At 36.3% G+C, this 19,244-nt stretch overlaps 1 protein-coding gene across 2 annotated transcripts in view; it reads right to left on the bottom strand.

Annotated features, from left to right (window-relative positions):
• LATS1 (large tumor suppressor kinase 1) overlaps nt 1-19,244 on the bottom strand; it is a 50,643-nt gene that overhangs the window by 16,878 nt on the left and 14,521 nt on the right. For both annotated transcript variants that reach the window (XM_089922130.1, XM_022558991.2), the window contains exons 3-7: nt 14,942-15,089; nt 8,000-9,513; nt 4,686-5,268; nt 2,070-2,252; nt 1,758-1,864 (exon numbers count right to left, since the gene is read on the bottom strand). In XM_089922130.1, coding sequence (XP_089778256.1) covers nt 1,758-1,864; nt 2,070-2,252; nt 4,686-5,268; nt 8,000-9,513; nt 14,942-15,089 — 2,535 coding nt within the window. The remainder of the gene's footprint in view (nt 1-1,757; nt 1,865-2,069; nt 2,253-4,685; nt 5,269-7,999; nt 9,514-14,941; nt 15,090-19,244) is intronic.

Here is a 19,244-nt window from a genome sequence, read left to right on the forward strand (position 1 = left end):
CTTTGTCCTTCTTTTAAAAAACTGTTTTTGTGGGACTTCCCTGGTGGCACAGTAGTTAAGAATCCGCCTGCCAACGCAGGGGACACGGGAAGATCCCAAATGCCGCGGAGCAACTAAGCCCTGTGTGCCACAACTACTGAGCCTGCGCTCTAGAACCCACGAGCCACAACTATTGAAGCCCGCGCGCCTAGAGCCTGTGCTCCGCAACAAGAGAAGCCACCACAATAAGAAGCCCACGCACCGCAACAAAGACCCAACACGGCCAAAAATAAATAAATAAAAAATAAATAAAAAAAAAAACCCCTGTTTTGTTATCAGTTTCTTTGTCTACCCATATGAATTTTCGAATTGGCTCACCTATACCTACAAAAATTCCTGCCGGGAATTTTTATTGGATTTGAGTGAAATCTGTAGATTAGTTTTGGGGGAACTGATAGCTTTACTATGTTGAGTCTTCCAATCCATCAACACGGTATGATTCTCCATTTATTAAGATCTTGTTTTTTTCCATCAGACTCTGTAACTTTTAGCATTCAGATCTTGTTCATGTTCTATTAGATTTATACCTAATAGAATTATAGGTATAATATGACCCAATATTATACCTAAGTATTTCATTTTGGGGAAGCTACTGTAAATGGTATTGTTTTAAAATTTCATTTTCCATTTGTTCATTGCTTGACTATAGAAATACAATTGATTTTTACGTAGTACCCTTATATCCTACAACCTGGCTAAACTCACTTATTAGTTTTTTGGAGTTTTGCACAGATTCCCTGGGATTTTCAGTATAGAAAATTATGTCATCTGTGAATAAAGCAAGTTTTTATTTTTTTCTAATCTTTATGCCTTTTATTTTTTTTGTTGCTGTATTACACTGGCTAAGACTTCCAGAACTTTGTTGAGTAAGACTCATTAGAATAGACATCCTTGCCTTGTTCTTGAAATTAGGGAGAAAGCATTCAATTTTTTACACGCACAGCACCCACACAAATATACATGTATTTATACATATGCATATACTTACATATATATTAAAATGAAGGGGAAATAAAGACACTTTCAAACAAACCTGACACAAACCTGAAAGAATGCATTACCAGTAGACCTGTAATAAAAGAAATTCTAAAAGAAGTTTTAAATATAATGTATTAAATGCAATGTCAGGAGTTGTAATCTGAGGAGAGCATCATAGAAAATATGTTATCTTAAGACATTCTCAGAGAATGATTAAAATGACCAGGAGTGAACCAGAAAGGGGGAAGGCTGTGAAACATGGGAGAGAAAGAAGGACATTCCAGACAGAGGGAATGGTACGAACAAAGGAACTGAGGACAAATTTGGACTTTAACCCACAGACAAGGCCACTAAAGGGGTTTTTAATGGGACAATTTATGGTCAAAATTGTGAGCAACTTTTCATTTAAGTGCCAGGGAGATACAGACATTTGTTAGTAGTTTGAGGCTAGAATGTGCATGAAAGGAAACAAAGCCAGCAGCCAGTAGTAAGAGTAAACTGGAATACATCTTCAAAAGGTACTAAAAACTTCTATGAGAATGAAATATGAATGTAGTGTATGAATGAGGAAGAGTGATATGATGGAGATAAGCGTTCACTCATGGAATTTTAGTGGGTTCCTGTATCCTTACAAGTTCTTTCTTTAATTCTACATTAAGATGCTCAAAGTAAAGGACTGATAAAGGTGTATGGTATTGGGACTTCATAACAATTCTTTTGGTATAGATTCTACACCTTACCTTCACTTGTGTTTCAAATGGTGTTTGTGCCAAGAAAGGAGGTTGTCCCACCAACATTTCAAAAAGAATGACACCAACACTCCACCAGTCACATAACTGTGTATAGCCTAAAATAAGATACCAAAGTTATGGTTATTCATAAGCACTTTTTAAAAAGTGCTCAGAATTAATACAATCAAAATTAATATTAAATCAACAATTTATACCGTAAAATTAATGCTTTTATTATAAGCCTGAAACGAGCCATATTCTAATGTAAGTTTCAGCTGGTCTAAAGGCATACTGAGATTATTTATGAAACAAACGTTTTACCTGTTCGTAACAACACTTCAGGCGCAATATAATTGGGAGTCCCAACCAAAGAATGTGCAAGACATCGCTGGTGCTGGCGTGCAGCTCTCCGCTCTAGTGGCTTCAGTCTATCTCCACATCGACAGTTAGAGGGGTCACCCCATTCATTACTGAAATCCATACTATCTTGCCGTGGATGGTCACCTGTATAGTAAAAAAATAAATAAAAGCAACAAGAGTAAACCTAGTCTGTTTAACCTTTTGACGTCATAGTTCAGAGTTAACAACGCTTCCCCTTGTTGACAATCAAGGGGATTGTCAACTGATGGTGTTTATTAATAATTAGAGCCTGCACTCTTGAAATATCAATAGGATAAGTTTTACACTAAGAAAAATAAGCCTAAGATGCAGTAATTTACTCAATATTAAGTGATGACGGTAAAAATCATTTGAGTAGGTAGGATTGAGAATTTGGTACTCAGACTGCTCTGCAATACTACTCTGGACAAAGTTTCAAACAAATTAGATTTGTGTTTCATTCATTCAGCAAATGACAACGATAATAATAAAGACACTATTCTCCTCTCAGGCAGCTTCTCTGTAGGGGAGAAATACAACAAACAAATACATATATAAGAAACATAGTGATGCATTCCATACAGAGAATCAACATGGGGTGGTGATATGGCAAATGTTCTAGGGTGCCTTGGGAAGACCAACTGAGGTGACGTTTGTAAAAAAAATAAGAGGAACTCAACCATCTGAAAACCAGAGCAAGGCACCCACACAATCCCAACAGCACCAGAGAGAAGAGCAGTGTGGTTCGTAAGGGGAGAACGGTAGGAAATAGAGCAGGAGCCAGTGCACAAGGGTGTGCGAGCGAAAGAAATGGTCTGCTTTTTCCTCGAAGTGCAGCAGGAAGATACTGGAGAGTGTGAAGCAAGAGAATGAAAAGGTCTGATAAATGTTTAAAAAAGAAAACTTTAACTGCTGTATAGAGAATAGATTATAGGGAGAACAAGGGTGAAAAAGAGATCAGGTAAGAGGCTATTACAGTGAAGTTTGGACTGTGATGGTAACAGTGCACATGGAGAAAAGTGAACAGATTGAAGATATATTTAGATATATTTTGAGGTGGAATAAGCAGGACTCACTGAGGGATCAGATGTGGAGTGTATGGAGAAAGAATCAAGGATGGGTGGTGGTAGTACAATTTACTAAAAGGGAGGGGGAACAAATATGGAGGGGGAGAAAGTAAGAGTTGTTGATTGGCAATGTTAAGTTTGAAAGATCTATTAGGAATCCTTGTGAAAGGGAGAGGCTGTTTCTGAAGAGAGATTTGGAAGTCATTGATGTACAGCTAGTAATTAAAGCCATGACTGGATGAAACCATCTAGGAAAAAAAATATTTGAAATTAACCTAACTGTAATAATCATCTAGGACGTTTGATTAAAATACAATTTCTACCCTCAGTGGAGATTTTCAATCAGAAGACTGGAATAGAGCCTAAGAATCATATTTGTAAGATGAACCCCAAGTAATTCAGGTGAATCTGGGGAGACATTAAATTATGTTAAGCTGAATATTAAAGTAGGTTCAGGATCTACTCCTAGTAGTATCTCAGTTCTATCCATTTAATGTCAATCTACTTGTGTTCACAAGAAGCACTGGAGGCCAGTTATACTTACCTCAGAGGATTGCTGTAAGCATTAAATCAGAAAATATGTAAAGCACCTAGTCATAGTGAGTATCCAACAAATGTTAGGTTGACTTACACTTCCAAGGTCCCTTGGAGGGATCCCTCCAAGATCCCTTGGAGGGATCTTGGTGAGGCAGTGTGGTATAGAAGAAATAACATGGGCCCTGTAGGCAGACAAACCTCAGTTCAAAGCCTAGCCCTTACACTTATCTTTTGTCTGACCACGGGCAAGTTTCTTATTCTAACTTAGCCTCGGTTTCTTCACTCTGCCTCACAATGACGTTGTGAAGATTAAACAGAATCATGTACATAAAGTGTTTAAGGTTAAACAAGCTGTATAACAGTCATACAACAGAAGCCTAAACAGTCGTGAAAATAAATGTTATATGCAGGAACACAGATGAACCTCAAACAAATAAAGGAAGTCAACACCGAAGACTACATATAGAATGATTACATTTAAATAAAGGTTCAAGAGAAGGCAAAATGAAATAATAAATTATTTAGGGATATATACATATGTGGTAAGAGTGTAGAGAAAAGTAAAGAACTGATTATAGCGTTCTGAAATACTCCTATGGAAGAAAGAAAAGGAGGTGATTGTTTAGGGTCTTCAAATAATCTAGTTCTTAAGCTGAATGGTGGGTATGGGGCTTCATTTAAAAATTATTTTTAAATTGTTATTTGTCTGACATATTTCAAATTAATAAAATGTAAAGAGATTAACTCAAAAATGTTAATGATATTTAGAAATAATTAATTCTAGCACACTCTTTCATTTTATAAATCTAAGTGTCTAAAGGATTCACCCACATTTATCCAGTGGAGTCAAGACCTGACCCAGGACTTCTGGCTCCCATCCAGGGATAATACCATCTTATATTTTATTGCATTATAAATCATATGCATATGTCCAAACAAATTTTATTTTACTCACCACTCTGATAGTACTTAGAATCATGCGTCCATCTGAAGCCAGTGCAGAGGCCGAAGTCAGTCAATTTAATATGACCATCACGATCAATCAAAATGTTATCAGGTTTAATATCTCTATGAATAAAACCCATTTTATGAACACTTTCAACCGCACAGGTAAGTTCTGCTATGTAGAATCGTGCCAGATTTTCTGGAAAGATGCCCATTCTAATTAATAGGCTCATCATATCACCCCCAGGAATATAGTCCATTACAAAGTATAAATTGTCCTTGTCTTGGAATGAATAATAAAGACGAACTACCCATTCGTTGTCAGCTTCGGCCAGGATATCTCTCTCAGCTTTAACGTGAGCAACTTGATTTCGAAGCAGAACATCTTTCTTTCGAAGAGTTTTTGTTGCATATAAAGCCTTAGTATCTACTTTTCTTGCTAGACAGACTTCACCAAATGCTCCTATTCCTAATGTCTTTATCTTCACAAACATAGACTTGTCCATTTTAGCCCTCTTAAGACGGATGTAATTAGACTCTTTTTGGCAAAGCATCTTTCTCATTTGATCTTGGGCATCTTGAGATAATCCAACCTAGGCAAATAAACTAAATATTAAATGAGGAATTATCTTCTATACTGAATATTAAGAAATCGCTTGGAAAAAATTCAGGCATATATTTAAAGGTTAAATGCATAATAATTTTTAATAAAGCATGTTAGAAATCTAGAATATACTTCAGAGAAAATTAATTATCAAAAGTGCAGCATAAGAAATAGTTAACAGGATACACAAGGTGAGTGTATATGCAGAGTCTGCTGTAGAGAGCAAGGAGATGATATCAATGTTCAGCTTTCTACTCTTCTCTAATGCACTCAAAAAACACGTTCCCAGTGTGCAATAGCCAAACATGTTAACATGCACCCTCATCTATCTCTCCATGCATATTCATCCCAAACTACGTAATTAGATTGCTTTCATTATATGCATCTCTTTGTGGAATGCCTATGCCTCAAATAGTCTTCTTTTCATTTTATCCTTCATGAAAAGAAATTCTTCCACTTCAGGTTCATTTATTCTAAAAAACTGATATATTGAGAACAAAAGAATGTCTTTCCTAATCTAACCACTCATTAACAGTCTGTCTTTCCTTTTATCTTTCTCAGGGCATTAGAGTAAGTGTAGGACTCACAGCCACCACTAATGCAAAATGCAAAGGGTATGTCCTACCTTATTTAAAAGGGACAACTTTTTTGATTACAAGGTATCTTTTAGATATTTTGGAATGTTTCAAAGAATAGTCAGTGTGACTTATGAAGATACCAAAAAAACAGATAAAAACAAAAACCAACGTCTAAGTAGACATGGAATACCTGGATTCAGAAGGAATGAATAGCTCATTTTTGACTAGTTAATGAAGAATTAACTTAAGAATTTAAATAGAGGGATTCCCTGGTGGCGCAGTGGTTGACAGTCTGCCTGCCAATGCAGGGGATCCGGGTTCGTGCCCCGGCCCGGGAGGGTCCCACGTGCCACGGGGCGGCTGGGCCCGTGAGCTATGGCCGCTGGGCCGGCGTGTCCGGACCCTGTGCTCTGCAACGGGAGAGGCCACAGCAGTGGGAGGCCCGCGTACCGCAAAAAAAAATAAAAAATAAAATAAAAAAAGAATTTAAATAGAAAAGGAATCTGAGTATAATTCAATTTGAGTAGAGTATAATTCTAGAAATGCAAGACTAATTAAAATATAGCAACCTCATGCTTCTGTTAGGATGCGCGTTTGCATGCAAAATCTTTTAAGGGTGGCATGCCAGACTTAGTACAGAACTATTTCTCTAAAAATCTTACTTGCCTACACAGTAATGGAGGCTACAGAAGTCAGCAAAGCTTCCAACACCATAAAAGTTTAAATCAGCTATTAGTGAAAGTGAAGAGGAAAAAGGAAAAATAAACTAAGAAAATACATACAGACAGACTTTAGTAAGAAATCCTAAGAGCTAAATATGGATAAGTCATACAGGTTATCATGGTATTTCTCACCTCACAAAATTCAGTTTATAGCAGGAGTAACTATACTGTGAAATCAGATTTAGAAAAATCATTTTAAAAGAATGGCTCTCTCAAGTTTCATAAGGAAGTTTAACACAAATTTAAGCCTCTTGGCTTTTGAGCACTATATGTAAGATTAGGAGCCAAACCTTTAAACTGTAAATACAGGATAAAAATAATAATGAGAGTACCACCGTAATATCTAGTGAAGAGATCTACATGGAATCAACAACAGATATTAATCTAAAGTATTTAATTATTCTGATCTCCTTTTTAGTAGTCTGATTTAATAATTTCAACGTATTTTTCTAGTACATTATAAAAATAAAATTAGAAGGGGAAATAACTGAAAGGAGATGTGTCTTGACACTTTCTAATAAGACCAATCTGATGAATAAGCCCCCAAGCCCAAAAACTACTGTAAATAAAAATAAATGTTTCATAAGTTTATCAAGAGATGGGACCCAGATATTTCTAGTTTATTTTAAAATGTAAGATAATGTGTAAACTCTAGAAAAAAACCCTTGCTCCAATTTCCATTAAAGGGATTATGCATACCTAAACTACACACTGTAAACTGTACTTTTCTTAATTTATTACAACTTTATTATAAAAAATTCTGAGTAAATCATGAAATGCTAAAATAAAATGGTATAATCAAAAATACTTAATGTTTACTGACTTTTAAATAATTGATAATATATTTAGGATAAAAAGAAAGAAAAATACTGGACCACAGTATTTTAAAATAAACAAACAAATACATAATCAAGTATAAAAATGGACATTTTAAAAGGTTTTATACTCAGCCGTAAAAAAAGAATGAAATAATGCCATTTGCAGCAACATGGATGGACCTAGAGATTGTTACACTGAGTGAAGTCAGACAGAGAAAGACAAATATCATGATATCGCTTATATGTGGAATCTAAAAAAAATGGTACAAATGGACTTATTTACAAAACAGAAATAGAGTCACAGATGTAGAAAACAAACTGATGGTTACCAGGGGGGTAAGGAGGGGGGAGGGATAAATTAGGAGATTGGGATTGACATATACACACTACTATATATTAAATAGATGACTAATAAGGACCTACTGTATAGCACAGAACTCTACTCAATATTCTGTAATGGCCTATATGGGAAAAGAATCTAAAAAAGAGTGGATATATGTATATGTATAACTGAATCACTTTGCTGTACACCTGAAACTAACACAACATTGTAAATCAACTATACTCCAATAAAAATAAAAAATTTTTAAAAGAGGTTTTACCCGCATCATTTCGTTCTCTAATTGTTTTTTACGATGTAGACGCTGATGATGAGATTTGAGTACATTTTCTACATGTTGCTCCATAAAGAATTTAAATGCCTGAGGAGAATAACTTTGGATACGAGATTCCCTTCGCTCTTCATCTTTCTTGTTTTTCCTAACGGTGATAGGTGAAGTGGTAATCTGTTTCTTTTCTTTATCTCCATTATCAACATTTTCATAACTTTTCTCACTCTCATCTTCCTTGGGCAAGCTCGGCTGTTCCTCTTTGCTAGATTTATTGACTGACTCATATGGAGGAACAGATGGGTTCTGGTGTAGCAGATGTTTGGGGTAAGGTGGTGGTGGACCTTGATAGTTTGGAGCTTCAGCAACAGGCGGCATAACGGTCATATTTGAAGTGGTACCCTCAGAAAAAGGACCAGGTTGAACAGTTTGAATTGGCTGTGGTATCCAAGAAGGGTGTGTAGGTGCTAAAGCAGTCTGCAGCTCTGGTTTCAATACACGTATACTTTTCACAGGCTGTTGAATGGGAGCTGGTGTAATAGCAGTGACTGTTGTAGCCGAAGGCTGTGAATTAGCAGAATGACTTGTTCTATTTCCTAATGGGTTATTAAAAGAATTTGACCTCACTGGTATGTTAGGTTGCCATGTAGGGATTTCATGTCCACTGCTCGGGGATGACTGGGCAGGAGCAGAAGATGACTGAGGCCAAGTTGTTTGCAGTCCAGGTACATTAATGTTATAAAGTTCCATGTTATGACTATTTCTGTTTGGCACCATCATAGACTGAGGAATATTCCCATTTGTGTATGATGAAGGAGCAGCAGATCCTCCTGTCTGTAAAGCAGAAGGGCTTTGTCCATTAGCTGGGGTCAGAGGGTATGGAGGCGGTGGCTGCCGATTCACAGCGCCAGCAGGGACAACATTTTGGTGTATCATAAAATCAGTCTGGCCACTACCATTCTGAATTCCAGGTCTCCCTGGTGGAAAGTTAAATTTGTTAGCACTCTGCATGATGATTGGTTGCCTGCCAACAGGAACAGAATTAATGCCTCTCTGTCCCTGATTAGGAGGATTCATTGGGGACGTGTTAAGAGGTGGTGGAGGATAGCCCTCCTGCCAGGCTCCAGGTGGAACAGGAGAGATGCGGGAGATTACGTATTCCATGTTCCCAGAATAGCGCTTTGTTTGAGTGTTTGGTTCCCATGATGGGGGAGGTGGAGTTGTACCTCTTGGCGGGGGAGTCTGGCCTCTTGGAGGTGGTGGAGGAGTGACACTCCTGACTTGAGGAGGTGGGGGGGGGTTCACTCTCTGTCCGTTGCTAGGGTGAGCTTGAGTAAATGCTGTTATACCAGATCCTGACAAAGGTCTTCCTACATCTGTCTGTGAGTTGGGACTTTCAGAACGATAGGCCACACTTTCTCCTAGTGGTGGGCCATGTCTCTGAGGAACTAAGGATTCTTTAGAACCTTTCCAGCTTTGTTTGCGGTTAACTGATTGTTGCACACTCCCTATGGGAATAAAACAAAAACAAACAAAAAAAAAACATGTTTTTTTAACCTCTTACTTTTGAAAAATTTAGCTTGAAATTCTAACACTACTAAATGATAATTCTCTTTCAAGAATCACAAAAATCAAATTTGAGTATGTGCTTTTATTTTACCTTTTAAAATTTTATTTATTTTTGACTGGGTAACACATTCTCATAGCTCAAAATTCAAGCAGTACAAAAGGACACCCACCCCGTCCCTTGGGCAACCAATGTCACTGAAGGTAACTAATGTCATCAGTAAGATATTTTAGGAATACACAGGTAAACAGTACTAGAAAAGGGAAAGGGAACCCTCCTATGCTGTTGGTGGGAATGTAAATTGGTGCAGCCACTGTGAAGAACAGTATGGAAGTTCATCAAAAAAACTAAAAATAGAGTTGCCATATGATCCAGCAATCCCACTCCTGGGCATATATCTAGACAAAACTATAATTTGAAAAGATACATGCACCCCTATGTTCATAGCAGCACTATTTACAATAGCCAAGACATGGAAACAACCTAAATGTCCACTGATAGATGAATAGATAAAGAAGATGTGGTATATATATATTTTATATATATATATAACACACACACACACACACACACACACACACACACACACACACACACACGCACAATGGAATATTACTCAGCCATAAAGAAGAATGAAATAATGCCATTTGTAGCTACATGGATGCAACCAGAGATTATCATACTAAGTGAAGTAAGTCAGAAAAAGAAAGATAAATACCATATGATATCACTTGTATGTGGAACCTAAAATATGACACAAATGAACTTACCTAAAAAACAGAAACAGACTCAGGCATAAAGAACAGATTTGTGGTTGCCAAGGGTGGGTGGGTGGGGGGAGGCGGGGAAGGGTTGGATTGGGAGGTTGGGATGAGCAGATGCAAACTATTATATACAGAATGGATAAAAAACAAGGTCCTACTGTAGAGCACAGGGAACTTATATTCAATATCCTGTAATAAACCATAATGGAAAAGAATATGTATATGCATAACTGTATCACTTTGTTGTACATCAGAAACTAACACTGTAGATCAACTACACTTAAATTAAAAAAAAGGATACCTCCTATATATACTATTGTGCCTGGGTCTTTTCATTAAAAAAACTGAAGATTCTGTAGTAGTACATAAAGTGTTTCTTTACCTTTAAAAAATGTTATTACAGTTTTTCACTATATGGATGTACCCAAATTTACTTAATCAGTTTCCCTACTGATGGCTGTTAAGGTTGTTTCCAGTCTTTTATTTTACCCCTCCCCCACAAAAAGCAATGAAGAATTTTGTACAGATACCATTTCATATATATGTTAAGTAGACAAATTATTAGAAATGGCATTATTGAGCCAAAGGATGTGTCCATTTGTAATTTTCATAGATATAACACTAATTTTAAATACATTTCAGTATGGCTTTTAAAACAAAAAAAGGCAGTAGGGGATAATTAGCTGAACACTAAATAAGGTAGAGATTTACAAAGTCTCTATTTAATGGAATTTCCAAATAAATTAAACAGGCAAGAAAACATACGATACCAAAAAAAAACAGAAGTATTTAAAATAATCTGGTCACTAAGAAAAGTATAATACATTTAAAAAATATATATAAAATACATTCGTATAAGATATGATACATATAAATAATACATTCCAGAAGGATTAAACATTTAAATGTTAAAGATGAAACCATACAAGTACTAGGAGAAAACCAGTGAACATTCGATAATATTGGGGTACCGCTTTGTACCTCCTGGGAAGGTCTTCTCAAGTATGACAAAGGTAGAGAACATACAGTAATAGACTGATAGATTTAAATACATAAACACTTAGCACCATTCAGAACAAAACAAGAAACACCCACAAATCTGAAGGGTCAACATCATCCTGGGAGAAAATACATTTAATAACACATTAAAAAAACCTGGTAAATATTCAGAATGTACAGTTTAACATTCTATTTCATCTAGGCTGGGCAGCATCTTGGGTCTATGACTTCAGGGAAAGTCATCACTCTGGGCAAGCTAGACAAGTCCTCTGACCACAGGCTCGGTGTCACCTTCCTCGGATAGTCAGCTGAGGCCAAATGCACCAAGTCACTCTCCCAGCTTTTACCAGGTAAGACGAAATCTCTGCAACCCTCAAGCACACTGCCATCCCTACTGCTCTGCACCTCCCATAAAGTTCTCTGTGTTCTTCCACTTCCTAAACCCTCCCACTGTTGCCCTCTAGACACACTCTGTTCTATAACTAGCAAATGCCCCTCGATCACTAACCTCTGCTCCAAGCTTTCCCCCCACGTCCTTAAAGCTGGTTATCGTCTGCTGACATTACTTTCCTTTCAGTCCTTTGCAATCAAGGTTTTCTTCAAAAATAAACTGGGCTAAAAGGTGGAACTCCACTTCTTTGCTCTCCATTTATGCTTCTAGATCATTGTTATTTCTGCAAACTCTTTTTAAAAAGCCAGTTCTTTGGAAGCTCATGCTATCTGTGGGAGGCCACATTCATTCCTCTACTGGTCACCCAATAAACACCTACTTGCTCGCCCTTATTTACCCATAACTCTGGCATTCTACCCTAAGCCCTGACAACATTCTATAACTTCAACATCCACATGGACGAACCATCCATCACCCTGGTTCCGGGTTCAATCCCTGGTCAGGGAACTAGGATCCCACAAGCCGCGCGGCGTGGCAAAAAAAAGAAGAAGCTAAAACTGGGTAAGAATTTTGAAGTACCAAGTTAGAATCCTGAACGAGTTCTGCAAAATAATGGGACATCCTCGCTTGGATAACTCAATGAACCTAACTAAACCTTATGTCTAAAACCAGACTTATGATCTTTCTCCACCAAATCCTGTCCTCCCTTAGCATTCCCTTTCATAATGTGAGGTATCACCATCCATTTTTATACACCAAAAGCCTAAGAGTCATCCCACTCCATTATCACCCACCATATGCAATCTATCGCCATGTCCTTGTCAATTTTACTCCTCCTATCTCTTTCTTATTTCATTCAATTTTCTCCACCACCATCTCCCTAGTCCAAATTACCTTCATTTCCTGTGAATTGTATTTCTTATCAAGTCTATCCAGACACCCTCCTTTGCTCTCTCTAATCCGTTCTCATCCATTGCAGCTATCTTTCTGAAACACAAAGTTAATCATGTCATTACCCTGCTTGAAATGTTTCCATAACTTCCTGCTGCTCTTAGGATAAAATCAATAGACAGTCCTGCATAGTCAGGGCCCTATGCACTTCTCCATTCATATCTTATACTCTTGTTTTCAGCGTTCTAGCCACTTTCATTTCTTCGAATGTGACATCAAAACCTGCCAAACAAGCCATGCATAGGAACACTCCTCCTTATGAAACCCATCCCCATTAACCCTTGTCTTTCTTCAGATATCAGCTCTAGTATCAGTTTCACAGGAAGGTTTTCTCTCATCTCCTTGATCAGGTCAAAAATCCCTCTATTATATAAGTCCATAGTACCACATAACTGTCCCCTCTTCATTCATACTTACATAGTTGTAATTCTACATGTATTTGTGTATTTGAGCTCCCTTACTAGAATCTCAACTCCACGAAAGGGCAAGAACTTTATATCCAATGCCAAGCAAAGGGCCTGAAATAGTGGTTGATCAAGAAAAATTTGCTGAAAGAATGAAAAAATTAGGCCTCTTATAAATCAATTTAAAAAGACAAATACAAGATTAGGAAAGAATTAAAATGTCAATTTAAAAATAATAAACAAATGTTTAAGCTCACCAGTGATCAAAGAAATGTGAATGTAAAATGATAGTATTTTCACAACCATTAAATATACAAAAAGGATAATACCTAGGATTTACAAATATAGGCATTCTCATGTTAAACTGACTGGGACAAAATAAGTTGGCAACACCCTTCTGGTCAGCAATACAGGCATACCTCGGACAGAGATGGTTGCAGGTTCGGTGCAGTTAGGTGAATATTGCAATAAAGTAAGTCATGTGAACTTTTTGGTTTCTCAGTGCATATAAAAGTTATGTTTACACTTTATACATATAATATATGTATATATGCACATATATATACTACAGTCTAATAAGTGGGCAATAGCATTATAGCTAAAAAACAATGTACATATCTTATTGAAAAATACTTTATTGCTAAAAAAAAGCTAACCATCATCTGAGCCTTCAGCAAGTCATAATCTTTACTGGTGGAGGGCTTGAAATATTTTGATATTTATCAAAATATGACACAGAGACATGAAGTGAGCAAATGCTGTTTGAAAAATGGCACCGACAGGGCTTCTCTGGTGGCGCAGTGGTTGAGAGTCCGCCTGCTGATGCAGGGGACACGGGTTCCTGCCCTGGTCCGGGAAGATCCCACATGCCGCGGAGCAGCTGGGCCCGTAAGCCATGGCCGCTGAGCCTGCGCATCTGGAGCCTGTGCTCCACAACGGGAGAGGCCACAACAGTGAGAGGCCTGCGTACCGCAAAAAAAAAAAAAAAAAAAAAGAAAAAGAAAAAGAAAAATGGAACCGACAGACTTGCTTGATGCAGGATTGCCACAAACCTTCAATTTGTAAGAACTGAAATGTCTGCGAAGTGCAATAAAGTGAAGCACAATAATATGAGGTATGCCTATGAGAAAAACTTTTTGCAAGTCTTTGAAAATTTACTTTTACCAAATCATCAGGAATGTACAAAGATTTAGGTACAAGGGAATTTACTGCAGTGCTGTCTATAATGGCAAAAAAAGAAAAAAAAGGAAACAAGGCAAATGTCAAAAAATGAGACTGGTTAAATAACATATGTGATAAGTCTACCTTACTGTAGCTAAATATTCTGTAGGCCATTTAATAACAAGGAAAGTTATACATGGTATACTAAGTGAATAAAGTAGGTTTTAGTATGACCCCATTTTTTGCTTAAACAATAAGAATCAAAATACACACATATAAACCCACTCCAGTTTTTGACTGAGAAACAAAACATACCAAAATCTTGTGGGTATTAATAGCGGTTTTTTCGCTTATTTACTTTCTAAATGTTCTATGATGAACATGTTTTACAATAAGATTATATACATAAAAAAGGAATAGTCTGAATTATATTTATGGTTAAAAAGAAAAATATTTCAGTTGCATTATAAGCAATCAAGCAGTTCTCAACCTAGACTGCTGCTTATCAGAATTACCTATGGAACTTTAGGGCCCCATCTGCAAATTCATTTTGGTGTAACACTATAATGTTATTTTTCTAGCTTGAGGCTTTCACTTACCGTGATGCTTTTAACGATTTCTAAGACAAAACACTTTATATACTTAAATATTTTTAAGTATTATAAAATAAGAGACTAGGAAAAAAATTTGATTAATCACCTGGCTTTAAGTTGGCATTAATAGGTCTGGCAGCTGCTGCAGCCATCTGTTCCCGTCGAGGATCCTGGTAACTCATTTTACTAATGAATTCAATTGCAGCTTCTATACTTCTGTTATTAGTTTTCTGAAGAGCTTGTATAACCATATCCTGGTATGAAGTTTTAAAAACAGAAATAAAATTTAAATCTTATAATTAATAAGAAGGAAACAACACTATAACTTCCACTGGAGAAATTCATAATTTTGAAGAACAAGGCCCCAAGCCAAAATTTAATGTCCTGTTTGTAAAACTACTTTGCGGGGAGGGGCAAGATAAGGGTAGGGGATTAAGAGGTATAAACTACTATGTTTAAAATAAATAAGCTACAAGGATATACTATACAGCACAGTAAAACTATAAAAATCCATACAATCTCAAATTACTAAAGAAAACAAACCCTCAAACTCTTCAAATGTTTCTTTAATATTTTCACCTTTATGTATTACTGTTTTCTTCTAGGGTTTTTTCCCAGATACAATCGTAACAACATGCTTCTGAATTTCTCATTCTTAATTTCATTCTTATATAAACAAACAGACTATCAGATTGTTAAAAAGGTATCAATCAACATACTGGAAAACACTCTTTCGTACTGTTAAAGTATTTTATTAAGCATCTTTATCATTGTGTTTACTAGTAAAAGAGCTATGTAGTTCTGGTTCCTACCTTCTTAGAGTTTACATTTTCACAGAATTTTATTTATGAGGACACAAATATAGGACAAATGGTAGAGGAAAAACACTCAGACTTTATATGATTTGATGAAGACTTTAGGAGGCTACATGGTATGAAAGAAAAAACAGGGAGTTTGGAATCAAATGGAACCAAAGAGGTTGAGTTCCAGTAGCCCTGCATTACTATGCTTTGTCTGTCATGCTCAGAAGCAAAAATACACTCCAGTGATTGGAGATTTATGTGCCCCACTTCAGAACTGTGTGAACTCTGGTAACTTATTTAACATTTCAGAGCTCAGTTTCTTCATCTGTAATACACTCAGAGTTGATGTGAGGATTAAACAAGAAAACATGTAAAAGCACGGTGCCTGGAGCTCAGATATGGGTTGTCCTCCTGCTCTGTTCCGTGTCCTTTATTTTATATGTAAACATAAATTATACATTAACATGCAAAAAGTATACTGATACACATTTTTCAAGAGGGAGGCAGCTACTTACTTGTCCTAGAGGATTTAGTATTTCAAACAATATTTTTAAATGAGAAATGGCTTAATAAGACTAACGGGTGACCAGGCTATTGACAGATGATCCTCTTACTCAAAATGACTGGAGATGATTGAGGCCAAGCAAAAAAAGGCTGCGACAGAGACTTGTTGCCTACTCAAGACCTAGTCTCCATATTTTAGAAAAAGTTCCTAGGATTTTTTGAAAGAAGTTTTCCTTATAGCTACAGCGGCCACATGAAAATTCTGACCAATGAGACAAAAACCAAGGATTTCTGGAAGAATATTGCTATCCCTGATTTACGTGCTGGTCCCTCCTGTACCCTGTTTCCTAGACAATAGATATGACACCGGTGCTACAGCATGTTGCCACCAAGAAGGAAAATTCAAGAGATTCGTTAAGAGTTGTAGTTTGATATTTTTAAGAGACTGAACCGATACTAGCTATATAAACTGAGTCACTATTTTGTTTAAAGCATTATTATTTGGATTTGTATTAAAAGCAACCAAACTCAATCCTTAACTGATAAAAAGGTACAGTGTGGTCACATTTTATGCCAATCAGACTTTGCAAATTTGTAGTGAGATACAAAGGATTAGTAAGTCTCACTTTATGTGCAAATTTAAAATAATACAAATCATCCAAATTAAAATTCACCAGGGAGTGCTTAACTTTAAAAGTGGTTAAACCAAGTGAACTGTAACTGTATTTATGCTAATATCACATGGCAGCGCTATCTCAGTTGGTAAGAAAACTGACACCCACCATTCTTTTTCAACATTGTAGGAACCATATCGTTAAATGCACTAGAATTTCAGCCTGTGATTTTGGTGGTGATTATGCTGGCTTTGATTTTTTAATTTTATTGCTATATGTTAAAATATTTTTTACACCGGTAGCAATATCAACCAAGTGCTCCTTAAGTGGGGGTCTTAGTGCCAGTGTGAAAAAGAGCACCCTTAAATCAGTAAATTTGGAATAGAAGTCTTATGCGCTAAGAAAACTTTATGTCCCCATTACTATGCTTTTGTTCTTCAGGCTTAGAAACAAAAATACACTCCAGTGATTATAGCTTTATGTGCCCCAAGAATGCATCAATCCTTAATTTTTAACATTTATTCCTACGAGGAAATTAATCTTGAAATATTTAAGATTTTAATTTTATAGAGCACCAGAAACATTCTCAAAAAATTTCAACTGCCTTGAACTTGGCATACTTAAAGGAATAGATTAGAGTTTATGAAATGATAAAAATAATGAAGTGAAAGGAATTCCCTGGTGGTCCAGTGGTTAGGACTGTGTGCTTTCACTGCCGAGGGCCCGGGTTCAATCCCTGGTCAGGGAACTAAGATCCCATAAGCTGCGTGGTGCGGCAAAAAAAAAGCGAAAACTAAATAAGAATTTTGAAGTATCAAGTTAGGATCTTGAACAAATTCTGCAACATAATAGGAAGCTACCAGAATGAGTGATTCAGGAGGTAGAAGAAGTAAAATTGCCATATTCTTTATATCACTGTGAGTATATATAATACCATTCCTTCGTTATTTGGATAAATGTCTAAATGCTTTTAGTAAAGCAACCTTGCTTAAGGGGCTATTAATGTCATAAGGTAAACAATTTTGAAATGTGTGATTGCAGTAAAGCTAACATATCTTTGTAATGCAAAGCAATTATTGTTATTATTGCCAACAAATAAAGAACAGGGCACTGACGAATGCCTTACACTTCTTAAAACTGTCTACATTAGAAAAAATTTTTAAGTTCCTTAAAGGTACAGACCATCTTTGGTATGATTCCCTATCCTGACTGACGGGTTCACACACAGTAAGGGCTCCATAAATACATATTTACTGATGTGATTTATCTGACATACACATTACCACTTAAGGGCCTTTACAGCCATGTGATTTTCTAAACTCCCTTTCCCTAGCAATATGTAAGAGGAAAGAATAAGACCAATGATTCAGCCTTCTCTTTATTCTTTGCCTTCTGGCTAAAGGATTAGGAAGAAAGTACTCTAAGAGACTCTCCATTCAAGCCATTTCCTTAATCCTCCAACTACTAACCAGGAAAACATCCCAGGATCTCCTCTCCTCCCCCACCCCCATATATTTTCTGGTGCAAATTCAATATATTCAGAACTTAAATATAAAATTAATAGGAAATAATAATAATCAAGTGAAGAGAATGGGCCAGAAAGAATAATCTTTTTTTCTTCCTAGTTTAGTAATAAATCTCCCTTTTCAAATCCTTTACTATAATGCATACTTATGTTCTCATTTTTAAAATTAAATACAGAGATATCTGAAAACGTGGTCACTAAAATATTAACAAGGTGAAGGAATTTTAAGGGTAGTTATTTTTGTATAGTGGAGCTAATTTTTAGTTTCTTCCTTATATGGTTTAATTTTTAACAGGGAACAGATATTACTTTTATAATCAGGAAAGAAGTTACTATCATTTTTAAAGAAAATGTAATCAATGCTTGATTATTCACATTTAGTTACAATTTCCATGGCCAATTTTTACCTAAAATGATTTCTGCTATCTAAAATATTCATCTAAACTATGTAATCATGGAAAATAAATTTTATTAGTAACCTAAACAAAATGGGTATGAATAAATAATAAACAGACTATGAAAACTTTAAAAATGAGTTCTAAAAGTAAATATTAAAGACTTAGCATAATTGACATGAACTGAAATTTCACCAAAAAAACTTGAAATTCTTGGAGACTGATCAACAAGTAAATTTTTAGTTTTTCTGAAGTTAAACTTTGAGTCTGAGAGGTCTGTGAGTGTTAAGTGCTGAATGATGTCTCTGGCCGCTCTTCCTCCTCTGTAGTATAAGCTTAAACTTCATCCCCTTAGGGCCCTCATTTCTAAAACAGCCACTCCGCTCACCCTCACCAGGGAAACTACCGCACACAGACAGATGTCCTTGCCCTGCCCTCACTTGTGGCTTTCCTCACCTGCACTTCCACTCTGACTTCATGACTTGACCTTTTAATCTCAGAACCACAGAGAAAGCTAAAGAAATAATAATTATTTTGTTTTAATAATTAATGAAATTGTAAACAACAT

The sequence above is a fragment of the Delphinapterus leucas genome, chromosome 12 (genome assembly GCF_059928025.1).
Source record: "Delphinapterus leucas isolate spDelLeu-1000000601 "Yukka" chromosome 12, BTC_Dleu_Yukka2, whole genome shotgun sequence".
Taxonomy (NCBI): Eukaryota; Metazoa; Chordata; class Mammalia; order Artiodactyla; family Monodontidae; genus Delphinapterus; species Delphinapterus leucas.